The 23,765-nt window shown below is 43.0% G+C and overlaps 1 protein-coding gene across 5 annotated transcripts in view; it reads left to right on the top strand.

Moving 5' to 3' along the window:
* The window catches only part of TBC1D1 (TBC1 domain family member 1), a 210,709-nt gene that overhangs the window by 8,587 nt on the left and 178,357 nt on the right, over positions 1–23,765 (top strand). For all 5 annotated transcript variants that reach the window (XM_059673412.1, XM_059673429.1, XM_059673419.1 and 2 more), the window contains exon 2: positions 6,750–7,256. In XM_059673412.1, coding sequence (XP_059529395.1) covers positions 6,840–7,256 — 417 coding nt within the window. In that variant the 5' untranslated portion in view covers positions 6,750–6,839. The remainder of the gene's footprint in view (positions 1–6,749; positions 7,257–23,765) is intronic.

Raw genomic sequence — 23,765 nt, 5'->3', positions numbered from 1 at the left:
ATCTGGTATGGTCTGACACTGACCACTGGGTACACTATCTCTTGGGTCTCCAGGGAGGTGCAAAGTCAGTCACTGCCTTGGGCCACCCAGCAGGAGCTACAGGGAGATCTGAAGATTCCTCCTCTTTGTACAGTGGGGCCTTGACTTACGAGTGTCCCAACTAACGAGTTTTTTGAGATACCAGCTGTCTCTCCGCCTGATTTTTTTGCATTGAGTTGATAGAGTAATTTGAGTTAACGAGCTCCTTAACGAGCTCAGTCTCGGAACGAATTAAACTTGTAAGTCAAGGCCCCACTGTATTTGGTTTGGAAGTGCCCAGATGAGTCCCAGCTATGAAGCAAGGCAGGCTGGTGCTGGTGCTAGGTCTTGGGCCTTTTATATATAGGTTTGGGTCTCCCTGACCCAGCTGCAGCTTGTTTGATTTTAGCCTGAGCAAAGACAGGCCATTTATATGCAAAGCAGATCCAAGCAGCTTGGGTGGGATTGTAAATTGGATGAGGCGGGCTCTTAGGGAATCACAAGGGCCGAGCAAACAGAAGTGGCTGTTAGTCAGCCCTGCAACCGGAGGTCCCAGCATAGGAACAATGATCTCTGCCAGCACCTCCATCTGGGAGAAAGCCATCCCAATACGAGTTCTTGCCCCGATGCCAGACAATCCAGTTCCTCCTCTTATGTGTCTGTGTCCCACCCCCCGCCTCAAAATATCTCTGTGGTGCTGGAACTCAGAGCAAGCAGGACCTTGTAAGTTCAGTTCATGGTGCCGGCCTTTTAGGAGGAACAGCTGGGTCTCCAGCAGCCTCTGTGTCACTGAGCGCCAATGCACACTGGTTTTTACAGCCTGTAGTTCTTACTGCCCATAGGGACTTCTTTTCCCAGCTCTGGGACCCTGGGCTGGGGGGCTGGTGTGGGGCTGGGACCCCTTGCTCCTTCGGGTGGCCTCTGCAGAGACGATCTCCCTCCCAATTAAAAAAAGCAGCACATGTGGGTGCGAGGCCTGTTCAGTGCCTCCTACCAGTCTGTGTGCTTTCTTCTTTACTTCTCTAGTTGTAGGAATTCCATTCAGCCAGCTTTCCAGTGGTTCTGGGTAATGGTTGTTCTGTATTTTAGTTGTAATTTTGATGTGGTTGTGGGAGGCGGCGATTACCTACGCTGCCATCTTTAGACCGTCATGGAGCATTCTTGATGTTGGAAAGATTGGAAGCCCTGGCTCCAGGAGCTCTGTATGATGGTGAAATAGACAACTGCTCCAAAGGGACCTGAGGGTGATTCTGGGGTGAGCGACACACTGCTCTGATTGGGTGGCGTGCTATGTAAAAATGGACAGATAGTTTAGCCAAGCCAGTGGTTTTAGAATAGACTATTCAGGTGGCAGAATAATTCTGTTCAGCCACGTGACCGACCGCTCTGTCTGGGTTAAACAACTGAAAAATTAACCACTGATTTGCCAGGAGCAGGGGCGGGGGCCGGGTGGGGAGAATGAGTGGCCATCTGGGGACACCCTCCCTAGCCTGGAGCTAGAAGCTTCCAACACTCCTCCCTTTATTCTTTCTTCCCCTCCTCCCAGAAGCTTTGAGGAGGTGAGGGCGAAACCTGCAGAGGCAGCAGCGTCCTCAGCCGCTGGAAAGCCCCCATCCGACTCCCTGTGGTTTGCTGCCAAGGAGGGGATGGGGCTGGGAAGAGAGGGGGTTCCCAATAGCGGCTTTCTCCTAACCCCCACCATCACTTCTCTGGCTTCCTGATCAGTCAACCCCATCTTTCCTTCATGTACCTCCTCCACATTTATGTTCTTGACAGGAAGATGGGAGTAGCTTCCCATCCCACACGATGCTGAGGACATTTGGTATCATACGTTATGAAATTAGATTCACCAGATTTTAGAGATAGAAGAAAACTTGGAGATGATCCTGTTCCATTATCTTCTTGTGTTGAGCCGGCATGGCCATGGGTGAGCCTGAACTCAGGCCCCTGTTCCTCATACTCAGCCCCACGTTGGGGGCCATGTGCCGAGCCGGCATGGCCTTGGGTGAACCTGAGAAGGGGCAGTGAAGGATTTAGAAAAGACAGACAAGAGAAGAAAGCTGGGTCTAGGTGGGACACTGCTCTCTCTGATGGAGAGACAGTGCCATAGCCTGAAAGCTGAGTCTTTATTTTATAGCCAGATTCCACGAGGCAAAGTAAGGGCGTGGTTTCAGTGTTCTCATGGGTTTCAAATCTACTCAATTACATACACCGGATCAAACTTTGTTTACTTGCTGCACCTCCCACAGCCCATATCACTTAGCCATGTGGGACCACAGGTTCAGACCATAAGGTCAAGCTTACAACGTTAGCCTTTGGCTATAATTGTGTTGGGACTTACATGTGGCTTTACCACGAGAGGATCGTGCCCTCTCGTTAGTCCCAGGCTTGAACCTGTCCAAACGCTGTAGCCGCTCTCCACACTTACAAGAATAAACTTGAACTTTGGAGAAGTTAAGTAACTTGCTTTCTTAACTGCACACTTGAAATTGTTTTCTTGAAGAAACTGAGGTTCTTTGCAGCACTTGGAAGGGAGTCAGGGACTTGGACTGTCCTAATTCTGCCACCAAAGTTGGACAAGCCACTTATTGTCCAGAACCCAGTTTCCTCATTTCACATATGAGGGGGATTTCTGAATGGCTTAAAAGGACCTTTCCAGCTTTAAAATGGTGTGATTCTAAGTGCAGGCTTCCTGGAATATGTTTAGCAGGATCCACTAACAAGATTATTGAAGTTGTTTTAATGAAAGCATCTCTGTGTTTCGGATAGCTACCATGTTTATGGACTGTGGTAGGTAGGAGTTGCGTGGAATACAGACGGTCTCTGTAAATGATGGGGCGTGTACACAGGCATATAACAAGCTCACTAGGATAGCAGATCATACTGAGGGTATGAGGCACGAGAGGCCTCTTGGAATAGGTGGGACCTGAGGCTTAAAGGTCAGAGGTTGTGTGCAAATGATGTGGATTGAGATGGTTTAAAAAAATAATCTAATGGTTTGTTAGTATTTTTTGAATAGTTCATCTGTTTCATGGAACTTTTTATTGCAAAGTAATACAAACAGTTATCTAGTGTGTTACCATGAATCTTATATCAGCAAAATCTGAATTGCTTATAAATAATTATGACTGTGTGTGAGATAGAACTTATTTGATAGTTTGTAAACAGTATGAAGGCCCAGTACACTTTTTACGGAGATACTAAGAATGTGCCCCAGCTGGTTAAAAAGTGAAGACTTTAGGCCAGGGTGGGGGACCTTTTTTCTGCCAAAGGTCATCTGGATATTTATTACATCATTCGAGGGCCATACAAAATTATCATCTTAAAAATTAGCCTGCTGTATTTGGTCAAACATTTAACTAACTCACCCCTAAGGTCTTGGCAGGGCCAGAGCAAATGAGTTTGCACCCCTGCTTAGGCCATCAAATACTAGTAGTTTAGTCAATGAAATGGCAGAACTGATTAATGACTAATTATTTACCAAATGACTTAAATTACTAAATTCGGTGATTTTTTTTTGCATTAAGTACAGAAAACTAAATAAGAAAACTAAAAGTAATTCTGAGATGCTGTTGCCATCATATTAATAACTGCTTCAGTTATGATGATTGACAGTACTAGAATTGACAAATTCTAGTACTTCTTTAATCATGTCTTGGGATTAGCAGTTGTCAGCAGTTGAACTTGAAACAGATTCAGTTACCGGAGTGGACACTGACCCAGACATTTAATGCTACTTTCACCTGTAGGTTAGAGAGAGGAAAAAGGCACGAGAGACCATTATTTATGGGGTCATGTGAACTTCAAGTCTGTCCTCATCATTAAGAGAAGCTATAATTTAAAGGAAAAGAGACAGGGAATACACTTTCATGAAATGTGCTATTGCTCTTTGCCTCAGACCCAGGAGTCTCATGTCTCCTACCAGGAGGCTAACTGTGGTAGGCTAACTGTTAAAATCTCAGAGCCTTTACAGTTTGTGGCAGGAATTGTGTTCCCTGGAGGGAGGAACAGTATGCACTATGGCACAGCAGCATGAGAAATCACATCTCGTATGGGGAACCATAACTAATTCTCTATCTTCAGAGCCAAAAGGTGCATGAAGGAGGGTGCTTGAGGGGAGCATATAGTTGGGCCATATTCCAAAGAGACCTTATATACCATGTAGAAGACTTCAGATGTTATGGGGCAATTATTAAGAAATTATTAGCAGAGGAGTGACATGATCAATTTTGTGTGTTTGTTAAATTACTCTAGGAAATATGTGAAGGAGGGATTGAAGGTTGGGGCTCTTTTACTCCAGTTGAGAAAAGATAAGACATATTTAAATATGTCTTAGAAGTAGTGGTAAGATGAATAAGGAATCTGAATGATTCATCTTAGTCTATAGCAGCATACCATAGACTGGGTGGTTTATAAACAACAGAAATTTATTTCTCACAGTTCTGGAGGCTGGGAAGTTCAAGATCAAGGTGCTAGAAGATTCGGTGTCTGGTGATGGCCCACTTCCTGGTTCATGCCATCTTTTTCTGCACCCTCACTTGGTGGAAGGAACAAAAGAGCTGTCTGGGTCTCTGTTATAAGGGCACTAATTCCATTCATGGGAGTTCTGCCCTCATGATCTAATCACTCAAGAAAGGCCCAACCTCCTAAAATCAGCACATTGAAAATTAGGATTTCAACATATGAGTTTGGGGAGAGGGGATACCAACGACTTCTTGGCTGTGGCTTAGCCAATAACATAAACATTGATGCTGGTCACAGAGATATAACTTATAGGAAGGAAGAGAAGTTTTGGGAAGTGGAAAGGGGAGAGGTGAGACTGAGTTAGTTTTAAAATAACTAAGTTGAGACTGAGGTGCCTACAGGCTACCCAGATAGAACTATTTAATGGCTTGTACGGATTTGGAATTCTTTGAGGTTCAATGGGAGATGAACACTGGGAATCCTCAGGGTGTGTGTGGTAGATGCATTTTTGTGCAGCACTCAAGAGGAGGGGTTGAGAATGAGGTGTGGACTCTCACATCACCTGTGACAAATGACTCAAGCTCTCTAGGCCTCAGTTTCCTAGGCCGTAAAAAGTGGCAAGAATAGTAGTCTCTCACTGAGACTAGGGTTGGAGGTGAAGGGTGTTATGAAGATGAAATAACACATGCAGAGTGCCAGTACTTAATAAAAGTAAGGTGTTAGCAGCAGCAGCAGGACTATTGGAATGTGGTTGTCGACACCAAGATATTAGGTGTCAACAACCAAGAGCATGCAGGTAGAATGAGGGGAACTGAGAAAGAAAGGCATCACAGAATCTGAAAAGAAGCAACCCAGAGAGGTTAAGATAGAGAAGCACAAGTTTTAAGCAGGAAGGGGAGTGGTCAACATTGAGAAATTCATCAGAAAGGACAAGACAGTTAAGAACTAAAAAGTCCCCTTTGGATTTCACAACCAGAGCATGTGGGTGAACTTACCAGGAAAATTGTGCTTCTAGTCACAGTCCAGATATTGTGGATGGGCAGTGGGAAGTGGAGACCTTGTAGATTTTATCTTGAAGAAATTTGTGTAGAGAAGGAAGAGTTGTGGCTGGGGGAGGTTTGAGGTCAAGGGGAAATATCTTTATTTTTAGGATGGAAGAGTCTTCATTCACTACTTTAAAATATTTATTGAACCTATTCTGAGTCAGGCCCTGTGCCAGGCACCAGGGATCGAATGGTGAATCAGATAGACGTGACCCCTGTCTTTATGGAGTTCCTCCTCAGCATGTGTATACATGCTCAGGAAATACATGGGAGAATGACTATCAGGGGCAAATGAGTAGAGAATAGGGCTTGAGGTGCCGTAGACCAATCAGCTCTGAACAGAAGGGTTTCATCATCCAATGGAACAAGCAGATATTAGGATGTATCAGATATGGTTGCTGAAAATCACCCATATGGAAGTTGAAGGTTTGAGTCTGGTAGAAGCCACATCCTACTGATAAGGACGGGAATGGGGTGATGGCTTACGTGAATGAAACAAAACGATATTTATGACAGTGTTTGGAACATAATGGGCACCAAGTACCTGTGAATAGAATTTGAGTTTGTGATTCAAAATCTCTGAAGTATGCCAGGGAGAGACTTTTAAACTTCAAGTGGTATCATAAGCAATAGATGAGGTCTTAAAACCGGTCTGGTTCAGCAGACTATGATAATGAATAGCTGATATTTTTTTTCTTTTGTGAGGGGTGGGGGTGAGTTACCAGTACTGAATATGATTATCTTAAAAAAACTCCTTGAAGCATATGTTAAATAACATGACAGGGTTTCAGGCTGTCCTGGGAGCGTTATGTTTTTCATAGTGCCTGCCTTTGTGGGCCTGTGAAGCTTAACTTTAATAGGAGTTTCCGGGTGGGATCTTTGTAACCCGCCGTCAGTGTGACATTTATGGCATATTCAGATTTTATATGAAATGCAATTTCAAGAATGCTCTTTCTCCGCAGAGCAGTGTATTTGAACGAATATCCATTTCTTCCTATGTTTGAGGTTCAGGCTTTTAAAACTGAATTTATTGGGTGACATTGGTTAATAAAATTATGTAGGTTTGAGGTGTACAATTCTATATAATACATCAACTATATTGTTTCGTGTGTTCACCAGCCCATGTTGGGTTTCAGACTTTTAAGTTCTTCTGAAATAATAACCCTTTGAAAGGAGCTTTTGCTGTGACTTCATTAAATTCGAATGCCTCTGTGTCCCCCGCAGGCTTCTGCACCAGGAGAGGTCAAATAGGTTGCCGGGTCTACCATCGAGGAGCGTGCGAAGGTGTTGCTGAGTTTCCAGACCTTTCCCAAGATGGAACCAATCACATTCACGGCGAGGAAGCATCCGTTCCCTAACGAGGCCTGGGTGGCCTTCGGCCTGCAGCTGGTGGGCTCCTTGCCTGTGCATTCCCTGACCACCATGCCCATGCTGCCCTGGGTCGTGGCAGAGGTGCGCCGGCTCAGCGGGCAGTCCTCCAAAAAGGAACCCGGTACCAAGCAAGTCCGGCTTTGCGTCTCGCCCTCTGGACTGCGATGTGAACCGGAGCCAGAGAAGACTCAGCAGTGGGATCCGCTGATCTGTTCCAGCATCTTCGAGTGCAAGCCTCAGCACGCTCACAAACTGATCCACAACAGTCACGACCCGAGCTACTTCGCCTGTCTGATTAAGGACGATGCGGCCAGTAGGCGGAGTATCTGCTACGTGTTCAAAGCTGATGACCAAACAAAAGTAAGTGGAGGTGGGGATCAGAACGCTTAAGGTGTGGCAGGATGGCTTTTATTGTATGGGAGCCTAGACGTTTATTTTATGTATACCGGCATTCCAGATGATGCTGCAGTTATATGCGCATTATTTCACTGGAGTTTTGGTGTATGGGGATAGTTTCTTAATAGCACTGAAGAACACTTTATATCAGATGTTACAAATGATACGTTTATGAGGTAAAAAATGCAAAAGAGAAATCTGCCTAACCTTATCAATAAGAGCTGAACTTTTGGGATTGAGATCATTGAAGAAGTGTGTTCTAAAGCTGCGCTACTCAAACAAAAATATGCCCCGTGAATTACCTGGGATCCTGGTAAAGGGCAAATGCTGGTTCAGTAGGTCTGTGGCGGCGCCTGAGACTCTGCATTTCTCGCCCATGGCCAGGTGATGCTGGGCGGGCTGCTCTGCAGATTGGCTTTGAGTAGCAAAGTTCTAGATCAGTGAGCTCCCCATTTTTATGCTGTGACTAAAAATATATCCTATCTAATAAAAGGGTAATATGCAAATTAGTCGTCACTCTGTCACAAAGATGGCGGTGCCCATAGCCACAAGATGGTGGCGCCCAGTCCTCTCAGCCCCGCCAGAGTCCCCCAGTCCCGGGGGAGGGGGGGGAGCCGCTGAGAGTGGGCAGCATTAGTGGCCTGGTGAAATGCTTGCTTTGTTGCCATGACGACGAGGCAAGCATTCCACTCTGGCCGCAGAAGCCCTCTGGGCAGCGGGCACGGAGTGGCCAGGGTGGGGGGGGGAACGCTTGCATCATTGCAGACGGGGCTGAAGGAACCCCCCGCCCCTCTGTGCACAGATTCATGCACCGGGCCTTTAGACTACACTAATAAAAGAGAAAGATGCAAATTGACCGTACTTTCATGAAGCCCACCAGCCAATCAGGAGTGAGTACGCAAATTAACACAACAAAGATGGTGGGTTAATTTGCATACGCAGACGCCAAGCGGCTGGGGGCGGGGCAGGACGCTCTGGGCCTCTGGGCAATGTGGGAAGGCAGAAAGGTGGCTCTGGCCGGAGCAAAGGCAATGCCGGCAGCCAGGGGAAGGAAGGCCCATTCTTGCACTAATCTTCGTGCATTGGGCCTCTAGTTTACTTATAAACTGTGTGAGAACATTATTAGCCAGTTTCCCAAGGCATGATGCTCACTTAGGCAAGGACCATAAGGATAGTGGATATGAATCTTAAGTTTTGATACTTTCAGAGTGGGTGTTTTGTTGTCGTTGTTTTGTTTTGATTTTTTTTTTTTTTGGCTAACTTCATGTCAGATCTGATTAGCTTGCTGTAGTTATATCTCATGGTGTGCCTGAGAAAAATATTATATGAGAAATGGTAAAAACATTACCAGTTCTACTATTTTCCTGTTCATCTGTACTTCCATGGTTGTTGGCATGTTTTGCCGTTCTGCGTGAGATTCATGTCAAGCCCATCCTGTGGGGGTTATTTCAGAAAAAATTGAAAATATAATCCCTACAGCCACTTTCTCAGGTGGCCCAGGTCAGCTACAACTTGGTACAGACTCTGGAAAGCAAACAGGTGAGGGCCCCGGTGAACCGAGGAAAGCCGTGCGAGGACCCTGTGTGCTGTCTGCCACAGGCAACAGTGAGGGTGCCAGTCAATCCATGTGGTAAATGTCAGTGAATAGAAACAGCACTGCTCAGGGGTTCTCCCTGCACCCCATTGGGTGTTTTGCTTATCCTCCAGGACGCACAGAACTCATTGGGAAATTAACTTTTTTGGAGAGTAAGTAGATTTGTAGAAATTCACTTTTGTTTGATTGTTCCTTGGTTCTTTTACACATTCATTCAGTGATCGCTGCTCCAGGTGCCATGGGAGAGGATATTAGTACAGGCTAGAAGGAAGGCAGGTAAATGCCATGTGGCTGTGGTGTGATGGGGAAGACAGAGAATGGCGCCTAACACATCGGAGTGTAAGGAAGTGTTTCTGAAATAAAGGCTAATCTGGAGTTTAAACCCACTATTTTCCCCACGAAAGTGGATCTCTTCTTATTGTAAATCACTTCATGTTACCATCCATGCGGCATCCTGGTTCGGAGGTTCCTGGATTCCAGTTGTCCACCAAGAGTCAATGAATCAGGAGGCTTTGGCTAGAAATAAATGATGATTTATTTAAGGTCTTAGGGCCTGCAAACCGGAAACATGACTAGGCAAGACCTACAATGTTCTGCAGAAGAAAGAAAAGCAGGGGTTCTTACAGTAAAAAGTATGTTCTTGAGAAGAATCAGTCCCGCATGCCTCGCCTCTGAATTGGTCTGCGATGCTAAGTCTTTATTTTATTTTTAAATATATTTTATTGATTTTTTACAGAGAGGAAGGGAGAGGGATAGAGAGTTAGAAACATCGATGAGAGAGAAACATCGATCAGCTGCCTCCTGCACACCCCAAACTGGGGATGTGCCTGCAATCAAGGTACATGCTCTTGACCAGAATTAAACCTGGGACCTTTTAGTCTGCAGGCCGAAGCTCTATCCACTGAGCCAAACCGGTTAGGGCTGTGATGCTAAGTCTTTAGAGGACTGATGGTCTAGATACCCATGTCGGCAGGCTGAGTCCATGGACATGCTTTCCTAAGACCTTCAGGGGGCGATCAGAGGGGCGTCTGGAGGTTTGTGTCTTCAGGCATTGACACAGGACTGAAAAGTTCAAAAGTTTTAGTTTCCAGGCTACTTAAAACAAGAGTAGCAGCTTAACTGGAGTGACTCCATTTTATTTCATCACTCCGTTCTTTAGTCCTGTCTGCCACCTATAAACTGCGTGGCCTCAGGCACTGAGCCCATTTCCTCATCTATAAACCGGGGATAATTATAGTCTCTAGCTCATAGAGTTGCCGCGAGGATTAAATGAGTAGAACAGGACCTGAAACTTACTAAGCATGTATGGCTCTAAAACAATTTTCATCAAAGAAAGTTTTATTGGAAGCCAATTAGAGGCTAATTTAATTTCAAGTCCCCGGTCACAGAAAAAAGAGATCAAGATGAGTGTCTTCCGCTTTCAGGGTGAGATCCCGGTCATCTTTAAAAAATTGAGCAAGGTTTTATAAACTAGACACTTACAAAGCTGCATAAATAAACTTAATGGTTTCTGCTCTTTGGGCAAATTCCAGAATGAAGATTAGAGGATTGAACAGCCTGTGCTCCAGGCCAGCTCTGTGTAAAGACGGAGTTTCCTTGGGGAGAGTTTTTTTGCACAGAATAGTTGTTCAGCACTTTACACTTTTGACTTTTTCCCAAGATATTTTAGAGCCATCTAAGAATAGGCTTCTGGCCAGTCACTCAGACACCTGACAGGAAGAAGAGATTCATAACTCAATTTTGTAATTGAGGCTTCCAGTCTCGCCAAAAAGCAGAGAACTGACCTTACTCTACATATTCTAAAAAGCATAGTAGAAATATGAATTAGTTCTTTAAGTTATTTTTGGCTCGTATACAAAGTTTTGCAAATACACATTGTCAGTACTTGGAGTAATAAATTGCTGTCATCCTGCTCATTTTATAAAAGGGTAATTTGTAACATCGGCACTTCGATCAGTGCTTCTGTTGTTGGAAACGGAATGCTACACCAAACTGGCCATGGTTTTAACTGGTGCCATATTTCTTATGATCTTGGGCTATCCCTGGCACGGTATCTCGTAACAGAGGATTATCTGGTGTAGAAGCATGTTCACCTGTGTCATCATTTCTCTGGACTATTTGTAACATTTGCGCAGTGAAATAATTCTCTAGGTTAATACCTCTTTTAAATGGGTGAGGTCAGCATCAACTGTGTTTGCCAGAGGAGATATGTGCATCAACTGCCAGGGTCATGAGCAAAAAACTATTGTTTGAGAGGAAACTCATGGATTAGACTATAAATTAATTTACTGAGGAATGTCTAGGGAGAAGAGGCACATAAAGGAATAATTTCATAAGCACAGCATGAGATTGTGTTTCCTACTGTATGTTCCATAGGACGTACTCAAGGTGTTCTCCAGAGAAAGGCTTCCATGATCAAAATGCATTGGGGCAGCATCTCAGACTTTTTCATCTGAGGACCTCTTTCCACTCTTAGAAATTATTGAGGATCCCAAAAAGCATTAGTTTATGTGGGTTACATCTATTAATAATACCATTTTAGACATTAGAACTGAGAAATTATACAGGTATTAATTCATTTAAAATTTACTTAATTTATTTAATTAAATTTTTATTTTAACTATTATATATAATTAAGAATTTATTTAATCATCTGACTATTAAAATTATTTAAAAATAAACTTTTTACATTCTAGCATGAATACTATTTTTGTGAAAAACAAAACCGTATTTTCCAAAACAATTTAGTGATGGGAGGCATTGTTTTGTTGGCAGTGATAATGGTACCAGGTGTTAGGCTGGTGGAGTCAGACACGACTTTGTTTCAGCACCTTGGTACCTGAGTTCTGGTTAAGAAAGAATTCAGAGCCAAGACTCAAACCATAAGAGAAAGTTTATTTAGAAAGTCACAGAGGTAGAGATGTGAGTCATAAAAGAAATGGGCTTAGGAAACAAGTTACAGAGGCAAAGAAGGGGCCCTTGGAGCTTAGGAAAGAGAAGGGTAAAGGTAACACGCTTGTGGGGAACGGGAGGGGCGGGAAAGGCTCTGGCATACTCCAAAGAGGAAGAGTGCACAGGGTTCTCTGTCCTAGGGCTTTTAAGGGGGGGATTTTAGAGGAGGTTTCAGGGGAGGATCTTAATAGACTATTCATCCGGTTTCCAGGTGTGTCCTTTCAGGGTCGTGGTATCCACTGATTGGTTGGTCCCAGGGCAGGGAGTCCTTGGTCAGTGCAGCTGGTCCTGATGTCTTCCATGGCATTGCTAATCTGGTTTTGCTGCTTGTCTGGGCCTGGAGCTGAAACACAACTGAAGCCTAGATGTTATCACCAGGGGTTAATGCTTCAGGAAGTGGTTGTCCAAGGTCCACTCTTTGGCCCCTTGTTTCTCCTCCAAGGGGGTCTACCACATGACCAGCAACATGCCAGAGGAGGAAAGGTTAGGGAGGGACTGAACTGCATGACCAGTGATAGGCTAGGGGAGGAAAGATTACCCTGGGGGCAAGGTATTTATTTTCCCAGTTGCTAGGCACCCAGGATTTTCTGTCCTGGTGACCTGTACCTGGCCTATCATCCTTGTGTTGCCGGTGGAAATAGGATTCTTCCACGGAGTTGAGAGAAGAGCATTTCGGTGACACACACATGGGAGGATATGAGCAATGTCCAATGTCTCATCCACGACCAGGTGACTCAGCTCCATCTCACTGTAGGAGAAGGCTAACCCCTGGGGCGGCAAGCCCACACCTGTCCTCACCAAGACCAGGAGGACCAGGGCCCAGACAGGCTGTGACATTACCAGGCATTGGCACCCGAAGCTCTGGTAGTCTAGCGTAGTCTCTGTTTTCATCCGGGGTGCTGCGCTTTGGCTAGAGCTTGGGCCTGAGTGGCTGCCATACCCAGGCCTGCACTGCTGCTGTGGAGAGAGAGCCTGTGCGAATGAACTAAGGAATGAACAAATCCAGAGCCTTTGTTAAGCTTTGTTTATATCTTGGGCTTGGGAAGGAGTAAGCTTTCTTTCGAGCTAGCCAATCTCTTTCCTGGCTCTTTTCTGGCTTGTGTTGGGCTCTCCCGCTGCACCAGCTTGGCTTCTATTGCGCCTGTGCCCAGCAAAGGAATTTCCCTGTTGTTTTCTCCCTACCTCCCCACCCCCAATCCTGGCTACCCTGTCTGTTGTCCCCCAGGGAGATGAGAAAGCTGCTTCTTCCTTGCAGAGGACACAGCTGTCTCCTGGGGAGACTGAATGCTACAGGCTCCTAGTTGATCAGGCTTCATGTTTGATCCCATTTGCTCCCTTTCTTTGTTAATAACTGACTAGCTATCTAAGCTCACACTTGCTCTGCTCATGTCTGTCTAACTGCCTACCACAGTTTTCCTTTTTGGGGGCCATCACTCTTCAATGTATAGATCAATAGACATCTACTGGATTCTTGGCTGCTGCTACATTCTTTGTGATAGGTTGTTCGGGCTGAGTATATGAGAAAGCTTGGCATCACACAGATACGTAGTAGGGAAATGGAGAAGTAGTTTATAGCCTTTTTAGAAAATTGTGGATATTTTTCTTTAGCACTTGTACCAGAACCCGACAAGTGGTAGTTTCTTAAAGGTTTGTTACCATATGAATTCTGCGACCATATCTAAGTGTTACCGGAGGAAGTAGGTTCTCCCGCGAAAGTGCTTTTTGTTATATTAAAACTCCTTGGTGTATCTTGTACTTCAATGAATCTTTTAAGCATGTGAAGGAAACTAAAGTTGTGCTACCCCGAAATGGCCTTTTGGAGATATTCGTTTTAAGCTTTTTATTAAGAAACAAGGTTCAGGAAAAACCGTTGACTCTCCCTACTTTGCTGCCCAAGAGATTCAGACAGAAAAACCTATTTCAGGAAGGAGAGCTTAGGATGCCACTTTTGCCTAATTTGAATTATGTATGATAAACAAGAGGGCTTCTGGTGAGCCTGTTAGCTAGATACCCCTGTGCCCCATTGTTTCTGAGTTGCTAAGCAAGCATTTTCCTGCCATGTGTGTTTTGTTCTTCGGCAACTAACTGTAAATCACCATTCTCACTTCTTGAATCTAATACACTGCCCCCTTTCTCCTTTGTCCAAAAATGTCATATATACCTAATGATGCCACACTGTTTTTGGAATTTTCATGCTTCTGTGGATTCCCCATGTGCATGTGTGTTATCAGTGGGGCGCTCTCTGTGTCCCCATCTATTGCTGGTGGAAATGGGGTTCTTGTGTGGTCACAGGAAAATGAATTTTCTGAGACTCTCACAGGAGAATGAGTGATATTTCTTTGTGTGGGATTAGACCCCCGAGTTTCCAAGGTTCCATTTCCTTCTGTCCTGCCAAGGAAATAATCCAGCTGTGCCTTCCGCAGAACTAGGATTAAAGCCGTTGCCTAAAGTTTCCATTCCATATTTGCATGTCTAACCAAGCATCAGGCTAGGTTAGTTTGTGTTCCCAGCTATAGTCCTAAAGTCCATTCATTGCATGTGGAGTCCACAGGGCCACATGCCTGTGGAGAGAACACAGGCAGGAGCAAAGCTGGAGGAACAAGAGAGCCACATGAGCCAAAAGCGTGAGAATTCCTTTGTCTGGGGGATTATGTATTCCCAAATTTTCATGGGCTTGCAGTGGCCCCACCTCCTCTAGCCAGTTATCTTTAGGTTAGACAGACAGGCATATTCCCTATGTCACCCCAAATTTACTGTACATGCGTCCATCTCCCTTTATCCAGTCCCTTCCTCAATGACCTGCAGGGAATGGACTGGTGGTTCCCTGGTGAGCGTGATATTTCAGCTTCCTGCTGCAGCTGCCCAGATGGCTATGCTTATAATGTCTGACCTCCCTGTTGCTCCTTTCCTAATAACTAGCTAATTACAACATTTATAATTGTATTAGACACTTTATTTTCTCTTGTTAATCTTTGTTAATTTGATGATTAGCCCAGCTGAAAAAATTCAGAAGGTGGGAGGAAAAATATTAATTTTTTTTAGCCCCCACACATCATGCATTGGTTATTAGAAAATATTGGTTCACTAAATTGTGCAGACCACACCCTGTGAACCGCTGTGCTAGAGAAACACTGTATTTTCTATTTCTCTCTTGAGTTGTACATTAGTCCATTAAATCCACAGATTTATTGGACCAGAGATTACATTTTCTCCTAAAACCCAAGAACATCCCTCAGAACACATGTGAACACAGGGCATAAGGTTCTGGGTTGAAGTGTAGCTTGAGTTTAGGTCCATGGTAGGAAACAGTTACATCTACTCTGAAAAACAGATAGTTGCATGGGAGACCCAGGCTAGGTCTTTACCCCCTCACATAACAAAGAAACCAAGAGTTCCGCCCAGACTCAGCCCTAGACAATAACATAAAGTCTAAGAAAATGGTCTAGCGGTTCTTCGCTTCTCCAGTTCTTCAGCTTTGTCTAGTCTATGAAAACCTGAACTCAGAAGAATATTGGATTTGCCACCACTTTAGATCATTCCTAGGAGTATGGTCCATGGAGGGGACATGTGGGTGAGTGTGTGGTGAGGGGAGGGGACAATGTGTGGTGTGGGTCAGAGGCTGGGTACGTGAGAGTAGTTTTGCTATAAGTGCCCACTGTTTTCTAAATGACTTTCCTTTTCATACCTGACACAGGTCATGGCTTTTCCAAATCCTACCCCTGACTTCATTCAGATTCTGATGATTTGGATTTGGCATCCAGTCTGGTATCCAGCACGGGTGTTTCATAACTGGGATGGGTTAGATGTCATTTTTGCAGGGGGGCACAGGGGCTCCCCCTTCTCCATCCTGCCTAAGAGAATATTGTACTTGCTAAAATCTTGCTGGCCTAACCCCCTCTCTTCCAAAAAGGAAGTGTGATTTCTTGCTGGGAGAGAAGCTAGATTGATCTCCATAAAAAAGTGCTAAGATGTTAGGGATGAGGAGGGGAGGGTAAAGCATGGAAAAAGATGCTGAGGTTAGGTTAGGGGAGCTGGAGTGACTCCATGGGAAGTAGAAACCTCCTTAAAGAAGAGGACTTTAGTAAGTGTTGTGAGGAAGCTGTATTTGAGAAAATGTCAATGCCCTTTGAGTGAATAAGCTTCCTTTTCTACGATTTTTGGCAGCTAAACTGCATTTCTTGAAGGTGACATAGATTTGAGACTAAACCTGGTGGTTTCCTTACTGCTAATTTTAAGACTACTTAACTATTTGTAGACTTAAGAGCATAAATGTTTCCTTCTAATATTCCAGTGTAGAACCAGTGCATTCTTTTTTCCCTCCTTAACTATATTTTATTGATTTCAGAGAGGAAGGGAAAGACAGAGAAACATCAATGAGAGAGAATCATTGATCGGCTGCCTCCTGCATGGCCCCCACTGGGGATAGAGCCCTCAACCCAGGCATGTGCCCTCAACTGGAATTGAACCCGGGACCCTTCAGTCCACAGGCTGATGCTCTATCCACTAAGCCAAACTGATTAGGGCGGACCAGTATGTTCTTGCACAAGGCCTTGTAAGTATGTCATGTCGTGTTTCTCAGCAACTGCACTGGCCTCTTTGGATTTGGTTATATTGTGTGTTAAACATAAAGGTGGCATAAGGTTATTTTTCTGTGATTAACAGAGTTAATACTTCAGTCCCCTACATAAAAAGGCAGAGTTGCTTTGACTGAGTCTTATGATTTAACTTAAAAATTTCTTGGAATTTAATTGTAGGTTGTGGCTTTGTTTCAGTTGCATTTTACCCATTACTGATTTGTCTTTAATAATTCTCCATCTGCTTGGAATTTTAAGTTAGTGACTTAAAATATGCTCCACTTATTTTAGGGTTTTCAGTAGAGTCTGGCTTCAGTTGAGCCTCTTACTCGGCTGTTACATTTGCTGGCTCATTACTTTCTTTCTTTGCTGAAGTGAAATCGAGATTATAACACTGAGCCGGGGTGTTTTGTCCTTGAGGATGATGATTCTGAAGAACATGGTATTATTTTTTAGATATTTTTATTTATTGCCGTTTCTGTAGTTGGTCTTCATAATTTTATTTTTATTTATTGCCCTTTCTGTATTTGGTCTTCATAATTTCTAAATATCAGACATTGTTATTATTATTATTATTATTGGGTACTCAGGCAATGGTTTGGGGAAGGTTTGTTGTACTGGCTTTGGAAGACTTGTAAATCTGTGTTCAATTCCCACGGGGCATCTTGAACCCCATTCTGGTTTATTATGTTTTACGTGGGGTCCCATTCGGCAGCTATGACTCAGTGCACAGTTGCATGGGACAGTGTATCCGTGTCTGCTAATCGACACTTGACCGTGTATCATGCTAGACAGAAGTCGGTTGCTGGTTACCAGGGTTGGCAGGCGTTCTTTTTCATCTATAAAAAGAACGTCCCACGCTGCATGAACTCTCAAGTATTTACTGGACGGTTTGGGTTCATGGCACTGGATGAATTCTGTAATTTATTTTTGACTTTGAAAAATGAGTCCGAGGGCTTCAGAAGCATCCACCTAACATTAGATGATCAGAAAAAAAAATTAAAAGTCTTTATTTCTTCAATACCTATCATGTTAAATAGCTTTGCATTTTTTTCATCAGATGCTTTGAGTTTGATAATTATTTTTAAATATATATATGTTCCTAAGAATAGACTTTATAAGTAGCTGGAACCTAGAGTTGATTTGTATCTTAAAAGGATTGATTGGTGGCCTAGACACTTGCAATGGTGGCTGGTCTGAATTGAGATGGGCTGTAAGAGTCAAAACAGTGGGTTGAAAGGACTTAGTAGAAAAATAAGTAAAATATCTCAATAGTTTTCTATATTTATTGCATGTTACAATGATAAGCTTTTGGCTATATTGGGCTAAATAAAATATAACACTAAAATTAATTTCACCTGTTTCATTTTACTTTCTCTAATGTGCCAAGTAGAACATTTTAAAGTTCATATACAGTGTGCATCTTCTTCCCACCAATAGCCCTAGGCGAGACTAGCTACCTAAGAAGTATTTCCGGAAAAAATCTGAACATTCATCTGAGTGATTCCAGGTTTCTCCCTTTTCTTTGCTGTCTTCTATTTGTTAATGATAGATTTTTTTTTTTCCTCTAAGTTCCTCTGAAAAGATCACATGCAAAAGTACAATCTGTTTTTCATTCTAGATGTGTAATGCAGTGGACAAGAGCCATGAGAGCGACTGGTTTGGGATGTATTGAAGCAGATACATTTCTTGTTTCCACTTATTCTCTTTTTAAAATGCTTTTCCTCCCTTTGGATGCTCAGGCATCCAATCCCAAGAACTGTGGCCTGAGTCTGAACCCACAACTACAGCAAGCCAAGCTGGGGCTGGCCTGGCTCTGAGAAGGCCTCAGAAGAGGCTGGACTGGGGGTAGGGCTAGGGGGAGGAGCCTGATGCAGGATACCCAAGAAAAGAGGTGGAGTTGAGTGTGATTGCTGATGTGCTACTGTGTGCTACTTAGCACCTTAAGTGTGACTTCATGGCAGCCGGTCCTGCAGGAGCACTTTCCTGTTCACTTCAGTGCTGGTGGTGCATGGCGAGCCATCATTTCTGGTGGTTGAGTGATGTAGGTATTTGTAATGTTGCAGATTTTACATGAATTCCTCGTTGGAACGCTACCAATGTGTCATGGGCATGGCTGGGCACCAGGGTACAGAATCAAATAAGGCATGATTGCCCCCTCTAGAAGTGTTCAATGTTTTATATGTCAAATATAGGTTCTGAATGCTGCACTGCAGGTGTTAGCAAACATCTGTAAGCTATGGGAGAGGGAATTTGGAGGAATGGGAGGAGGCCTAGTGTGAATGCTGCAGTTACTTAAGAAACTGCCATGTCAGATACATGCAAAAGAATGAAACTAGATCACCAACTTACACCATACGCAAAAATAAACTCAAATGTAAGACAGGAAACCATAAAATCTTAGAAGAATCCATAGACAGCAAAATATTAGACATATATCGTAGCAATATCTTTACCGATACAGCTCCTAGGACAATGGGAACTAAGGAAAAAATTAACAAGTGGGACTACCTCAAAGTAAAAAGCTTCTGCACAGCAAAAGAAACCATCAACAAAACAACAAGAAAGCCCACTGCATGGGAGAACATATTTGCCAAAGCTATTTCAGATAAGGGCTTAATCTCCAAAATTTATAGGGAACTCATACAACTTAACAAAAGGAAGATAAACAATACAATCAAAAAATGGGCAAAGGAACTAAATATATACTTTTTGAAAGAGGACATACAGAAGGCCAAGAAACATATGAGAACATGCTCAAAGTCACTAATCATCCGAGAGATGCAAATCAAAACAGCAATGAGGTACCTTCTCACACCTGTCATAGTGGCTATCATCAACAAATCAACAAACGACAAGTGCTGGAGAGGATGTGGAGAAAAAGGAACACTTGTGCACTGCTGGTGGGAATGTAGACTGGTGCAGCCACTGTGGAGAACAGTATGGAGTTTTCTCAAAAAATTAAAAGTGGAACTCCCGTTTGACTCAGTAATCCCACTTTTAGGAATATATCCTAAGAAATCAGAAACACCAATCAGAAAGAACATATACACCCCTATGTTCATAGCAGCGCAGTTTACCAGTTGGGCTTCTGTCCTGATCATTTCACTAAAATGGCTCCAGCTTGTGAGATCCGGTGACCCCTTCTCTGCATTTCTCCTCTCCAATTTCTCAGTCGCTTTCGGCATAGTTGGAGAGAAAGTGTTTCTTCTATCTTAAAACACTCTCTTCTCTTGGCTTTTGGAAACCCACACCCTCCTGCTTTCCCTTCTGTTTCAATAGTGGTTTCTACCCAGTCTCCTTTATCCTTCCTCTTCTCAGTTCTGAGTTTTATGTCCCCCAGGAGTTGGTCTTCTACATTTCTCTTTGAGATACCATTTCCAGAGGAACTTATCAGATCATTACACACCAGCTACTCCATGGGTGACTCCGAAAAGCTATCTATTACTTCAGACTCACCCAGGATTTCCAGACTTGTCTATCCAACTGCCAACCTGACTTTCTACTTGTTTGTTGAATAGGCATCTCAAAGCCAACATGGTTAAGATAGAACCCTCGGATTTACTCCTCATCAACCTGTTAGCTTTCCCAGTCTTTTGCAGCTCTCTTGTGGCAATGACAGTTGCTATAGCCAAAATCTAGGATCATCTTAGATTTTTCGCTTTCCTTCACACTCTCATTCAAATTATTCAAGACCCTTTCCAAATCTGCAACTTCTCTGCTTCCACTGCTAATCCTGAGTCCTCTCCTGGACTCTTCAGTACTTCCTGGCTGTTTTCCCGGTTTTCCTTCTTGCTTCTTCTCTCCACTAAGAAAGCGTCCAGAACCTCCTGTAGACAACTTATCAATTCATGCCACGCCCCTGCTCACAACCTCTCTATTGACTTCCCCTGTACTTAGACTAAATTTCTGTGTCATTGCTGGGACTCGCCATGTGGCCCTCGCTTCCCCACACGCTTTCCCGTGCTCTGTGGACCGCAGCCACTCTGGTGTATCTCTTACTAAAACATGACAACCTCGTTCTTCACACGGGTCTTTGCATTTGTTGTTGCCTCTGTCTGGAAGGCTCTGCTCCCAGCTCTTCATGTGGCTCTTTCCTTAGATCATTATGAACTCAGTTTGAACCTCATCTTCTGGCCACCAGTTAAAAGTACCCTCACACCAATCATCGTCACTTCATCTGGTTTTAATGTCTTCATAACACTTACCACTATCTGAAGTTATCTTGTTTGTTCATATGCTTCCTTGTCTACCATCTCCTTTCCTGCCTGAGTAACAAGAGAGCAGGGCCCTTGCCTGTCTTGCTCACTTCCAAACCTCGGTACACAGAACATGCCTGGTGCATAGTGGGTGCTTCCTGAATGAGTAAATGAATGAATGTTGCGTTTTTGTATGCATTCTAGGGATGTGTTTCTCCTCCTACCCTCCAATCTCATCTAGAAACTCCCTATGCAGCCATATTAGTTTATTTTCTTTTCTTTTTTTTTTTTAAATATATTTTACTGATTTTTCACAGAGAGGAAGGGAGAAAGACAGAGAGAGTTAGAAACATCGATGAGAGAGAAACATCGATCAGCTGCCTCCTGCACATCCCCCACCAGGGATGTGCCTGCAACCCAGGTACATGCCCTTGACCGGAATCGAACCCGGGACCTCTCAGTCCGCAGGCTGACGCTCTATCCACTGAGCCAAACCGGCTTTGGCTAGTTTATTTTCTTGTTTGTCTTTTCCTTCCTCATCAGGACACATTTCTCTTGCTCTGGCAGGATTTTATTCTTAGATATCTTTCTTCTTCCCTCCCTCTTGAGATTCTTTCCCTTTAAGAGTTTTTGTTCATAAGATAATATTCATTGGCTCTCATCTCTTTGAAATCTACACACTCTCCTTGGTTTTTATGAACACAAAATTTTCCTGGCAGTTATTGATGATAGTGGTGGGAAAGGTCTTGTGAATGTTTGAGCAGCCTTTACTATTGAGAATCTCTTTCATATGTATAAATTAAATTCTTTCAGCTATGACATGAGTCCATTTTTTTTGCATCAACCTTTTCTTTTTCTAAAACAAATATCTTTTCTGATTATAGAAGCATTTATTTTGAATGTAAAAAAAAAATAGTACAAAGGTGTTGATATGAAAAGTTTTACCTTAATTCCTACCTCCTAGAGAGAAACCAACATGAGCAGAATGGTATGTATTCTTACAGATTGTATTCTTTTATTATATAAACAAATGTTTCTATATATAATCAATTTATATATCTTTTCTACCATTTCTGTTTTAACTCAGTCTTTGCTTCTCAAAATTAAATATATGTTAATATTATGTTATATAATAATAGGTTAATATTAATATAGAACATAGTAATTAAACATATTAATGCAAATAAATATAGCCCTACATATTTATAAAGTAGGAATAAATACATGCATAGATGTATGTATGGATATGTTTTAGACGTTCTTTATGGTAGTTGAGGTGTATCCTTTTGAGAAATTGCAACTATATGCAGCAGGGAGAAAGGAAGGGTGAGTTTCAAGACTACCTAGAGCTATTCTTGGATGGCAGCACCATCTTTGTTCAGCTTTGAACCATTTGGTTATGAAAAGAGAGGTTGGCCAAGATGGGCTGGAAGTGACTCAGGGATGTCTGATCCGCTTAGCATAACAAACAAGCAAGATTTGAGAGCAACAAAAGCAAAAATAAGCAAGTGGGACTACATAAAACTAAAACTCTTCTGCAAAGCCAAAGGAACCATACACAAAATGAAAAGGCAACCTATGGAATGGGAGAAAATATTTGCAAATCATATATCAGATAAGGGGTTACTATTTAAAATTTATAGAGAACTCATACAACTCAATAGCCAAAAAACTTTTTGATTTAAAAATTTTTTTATTTAAAAAATGGACACTTTTCCAAAGAAGTGATACAGATGGCCAACAAATACAAAAAAAGGTGCTAAAAAAGAGAAATGAAATGCTCAATACCACTAATCATAGGGACATGCAAATCAAACATGAGCTATCATTTCATACCTGTTAGAATGCTATTCTCAAAAAGACAAGGTTTAACAAGTGTTGGTGAGGATGTAGTGATTAGATATTTATAACCCTAACCCTTATCCACTTGGTAGGAATGCAAATTGGTGCCAACACTATGGAAAACAGTATGGAGTTTTCTCAAAAAAGTAGGAATAGAGCTACCAAATGATCCAGAATCCCACTTCTGATATATATCCAAAGGAAGTGACAACAGGATTTTGAAGAGGTATCTGCACCCTCATGATCATTGTAGCCAAGACAATAAATAGCCAAGACATGGGAACAACCCAAGTATCCATCACCAGATGAGTGGGCAAAGAAGAAGTGGCCTATGTATACAATGGAATTCAGCCACGAGAAAGAAGGAAATGCTGCCATTTGTGACAGCGTGGATGGACTCTGAGGGTATTATGCTAAGTGAGATGTCAGACCCAGAAAGACAAATATCATATGATACCACTTTTATATGGACTCTTAAAAGCCAAAATCATAGAAACAGAGTAGAATGGTGGTTACCAGGGGCCGGGCATGGGAGAAATGAAGTGTTGGTCAAAGAGCATAAACTTTCACTTATAAGATGAATCAGTTCTGGGGATTTCGTATACAGCACGGTGATTAGAGTTAATTGTACTGTATTATGTACTTGAAAGTCGGTAAGGAGTGGATCTTAAATGTTCTCACCACAAAAAAGCAATGTAATTACATGGTGAGTTGGAGGTGTTAACTACCATTAAGGTGGCAATCACTTCACAACATGTAAGTGTGTCAAATCAACACCTTGTACACCTTAATCTACGCAATGCTATATGTCAATTACATCTCAAAAAGCTGGAAAAAAATGACCCACAGGAGCAATACAAAAATAAATAAAATACAGCAACCAAAAATATTTTGGGGAAAGCCAGACTTCAACACTATGGGGTGTGGAGGCCAAAGGGAAATTCCTATTTTTGATGGCAAATGAGGGAATGACTAATGTCTACGCACAGGCGGCCTGACTGTGTTTTTAGCTAGCGGCTGTATTGTATTATGTTGCAGTAGGTTGCCTCGCTCCTCCTCCCACCGTGGCCTCCCCTTCCCCACATTCCCAAATAGCTGTTACAGCGTCCTGCACCTGAGAGGCTGTGTGAATGTTATTTTTAGACAACAAAGAAAGGGTCTGTGTGGAATGTCTGCACACAGTGAACAGAAAAGAGACAAGTAACAAGAGCCATAGGAGGCAGGACAGGGAAGAGAGCCAGTATTCACTGGGGGCTGGACACGGAGGCAAAGGGAACAGGAGGAGCCGTGACTCCCAAGAACCCCTGGAGAA

This window comes from Myotis daubentonii, chromosome 1 (genome assembly GCF_963259705.1).
Source record: "Myotis daubentonii chromosome 1, mMyoDau2.1, whole genome shotgun sequence".
Lineage (NCBI taxonomy): Eukaryota > Metazoa > Chordata > Mammalia > Chiroptera > Vespertilionidae > Myotis > Myotis daubentonii.
This window is presented reverse-complemented; position numbering and strand designations above follow the sequence as displayed.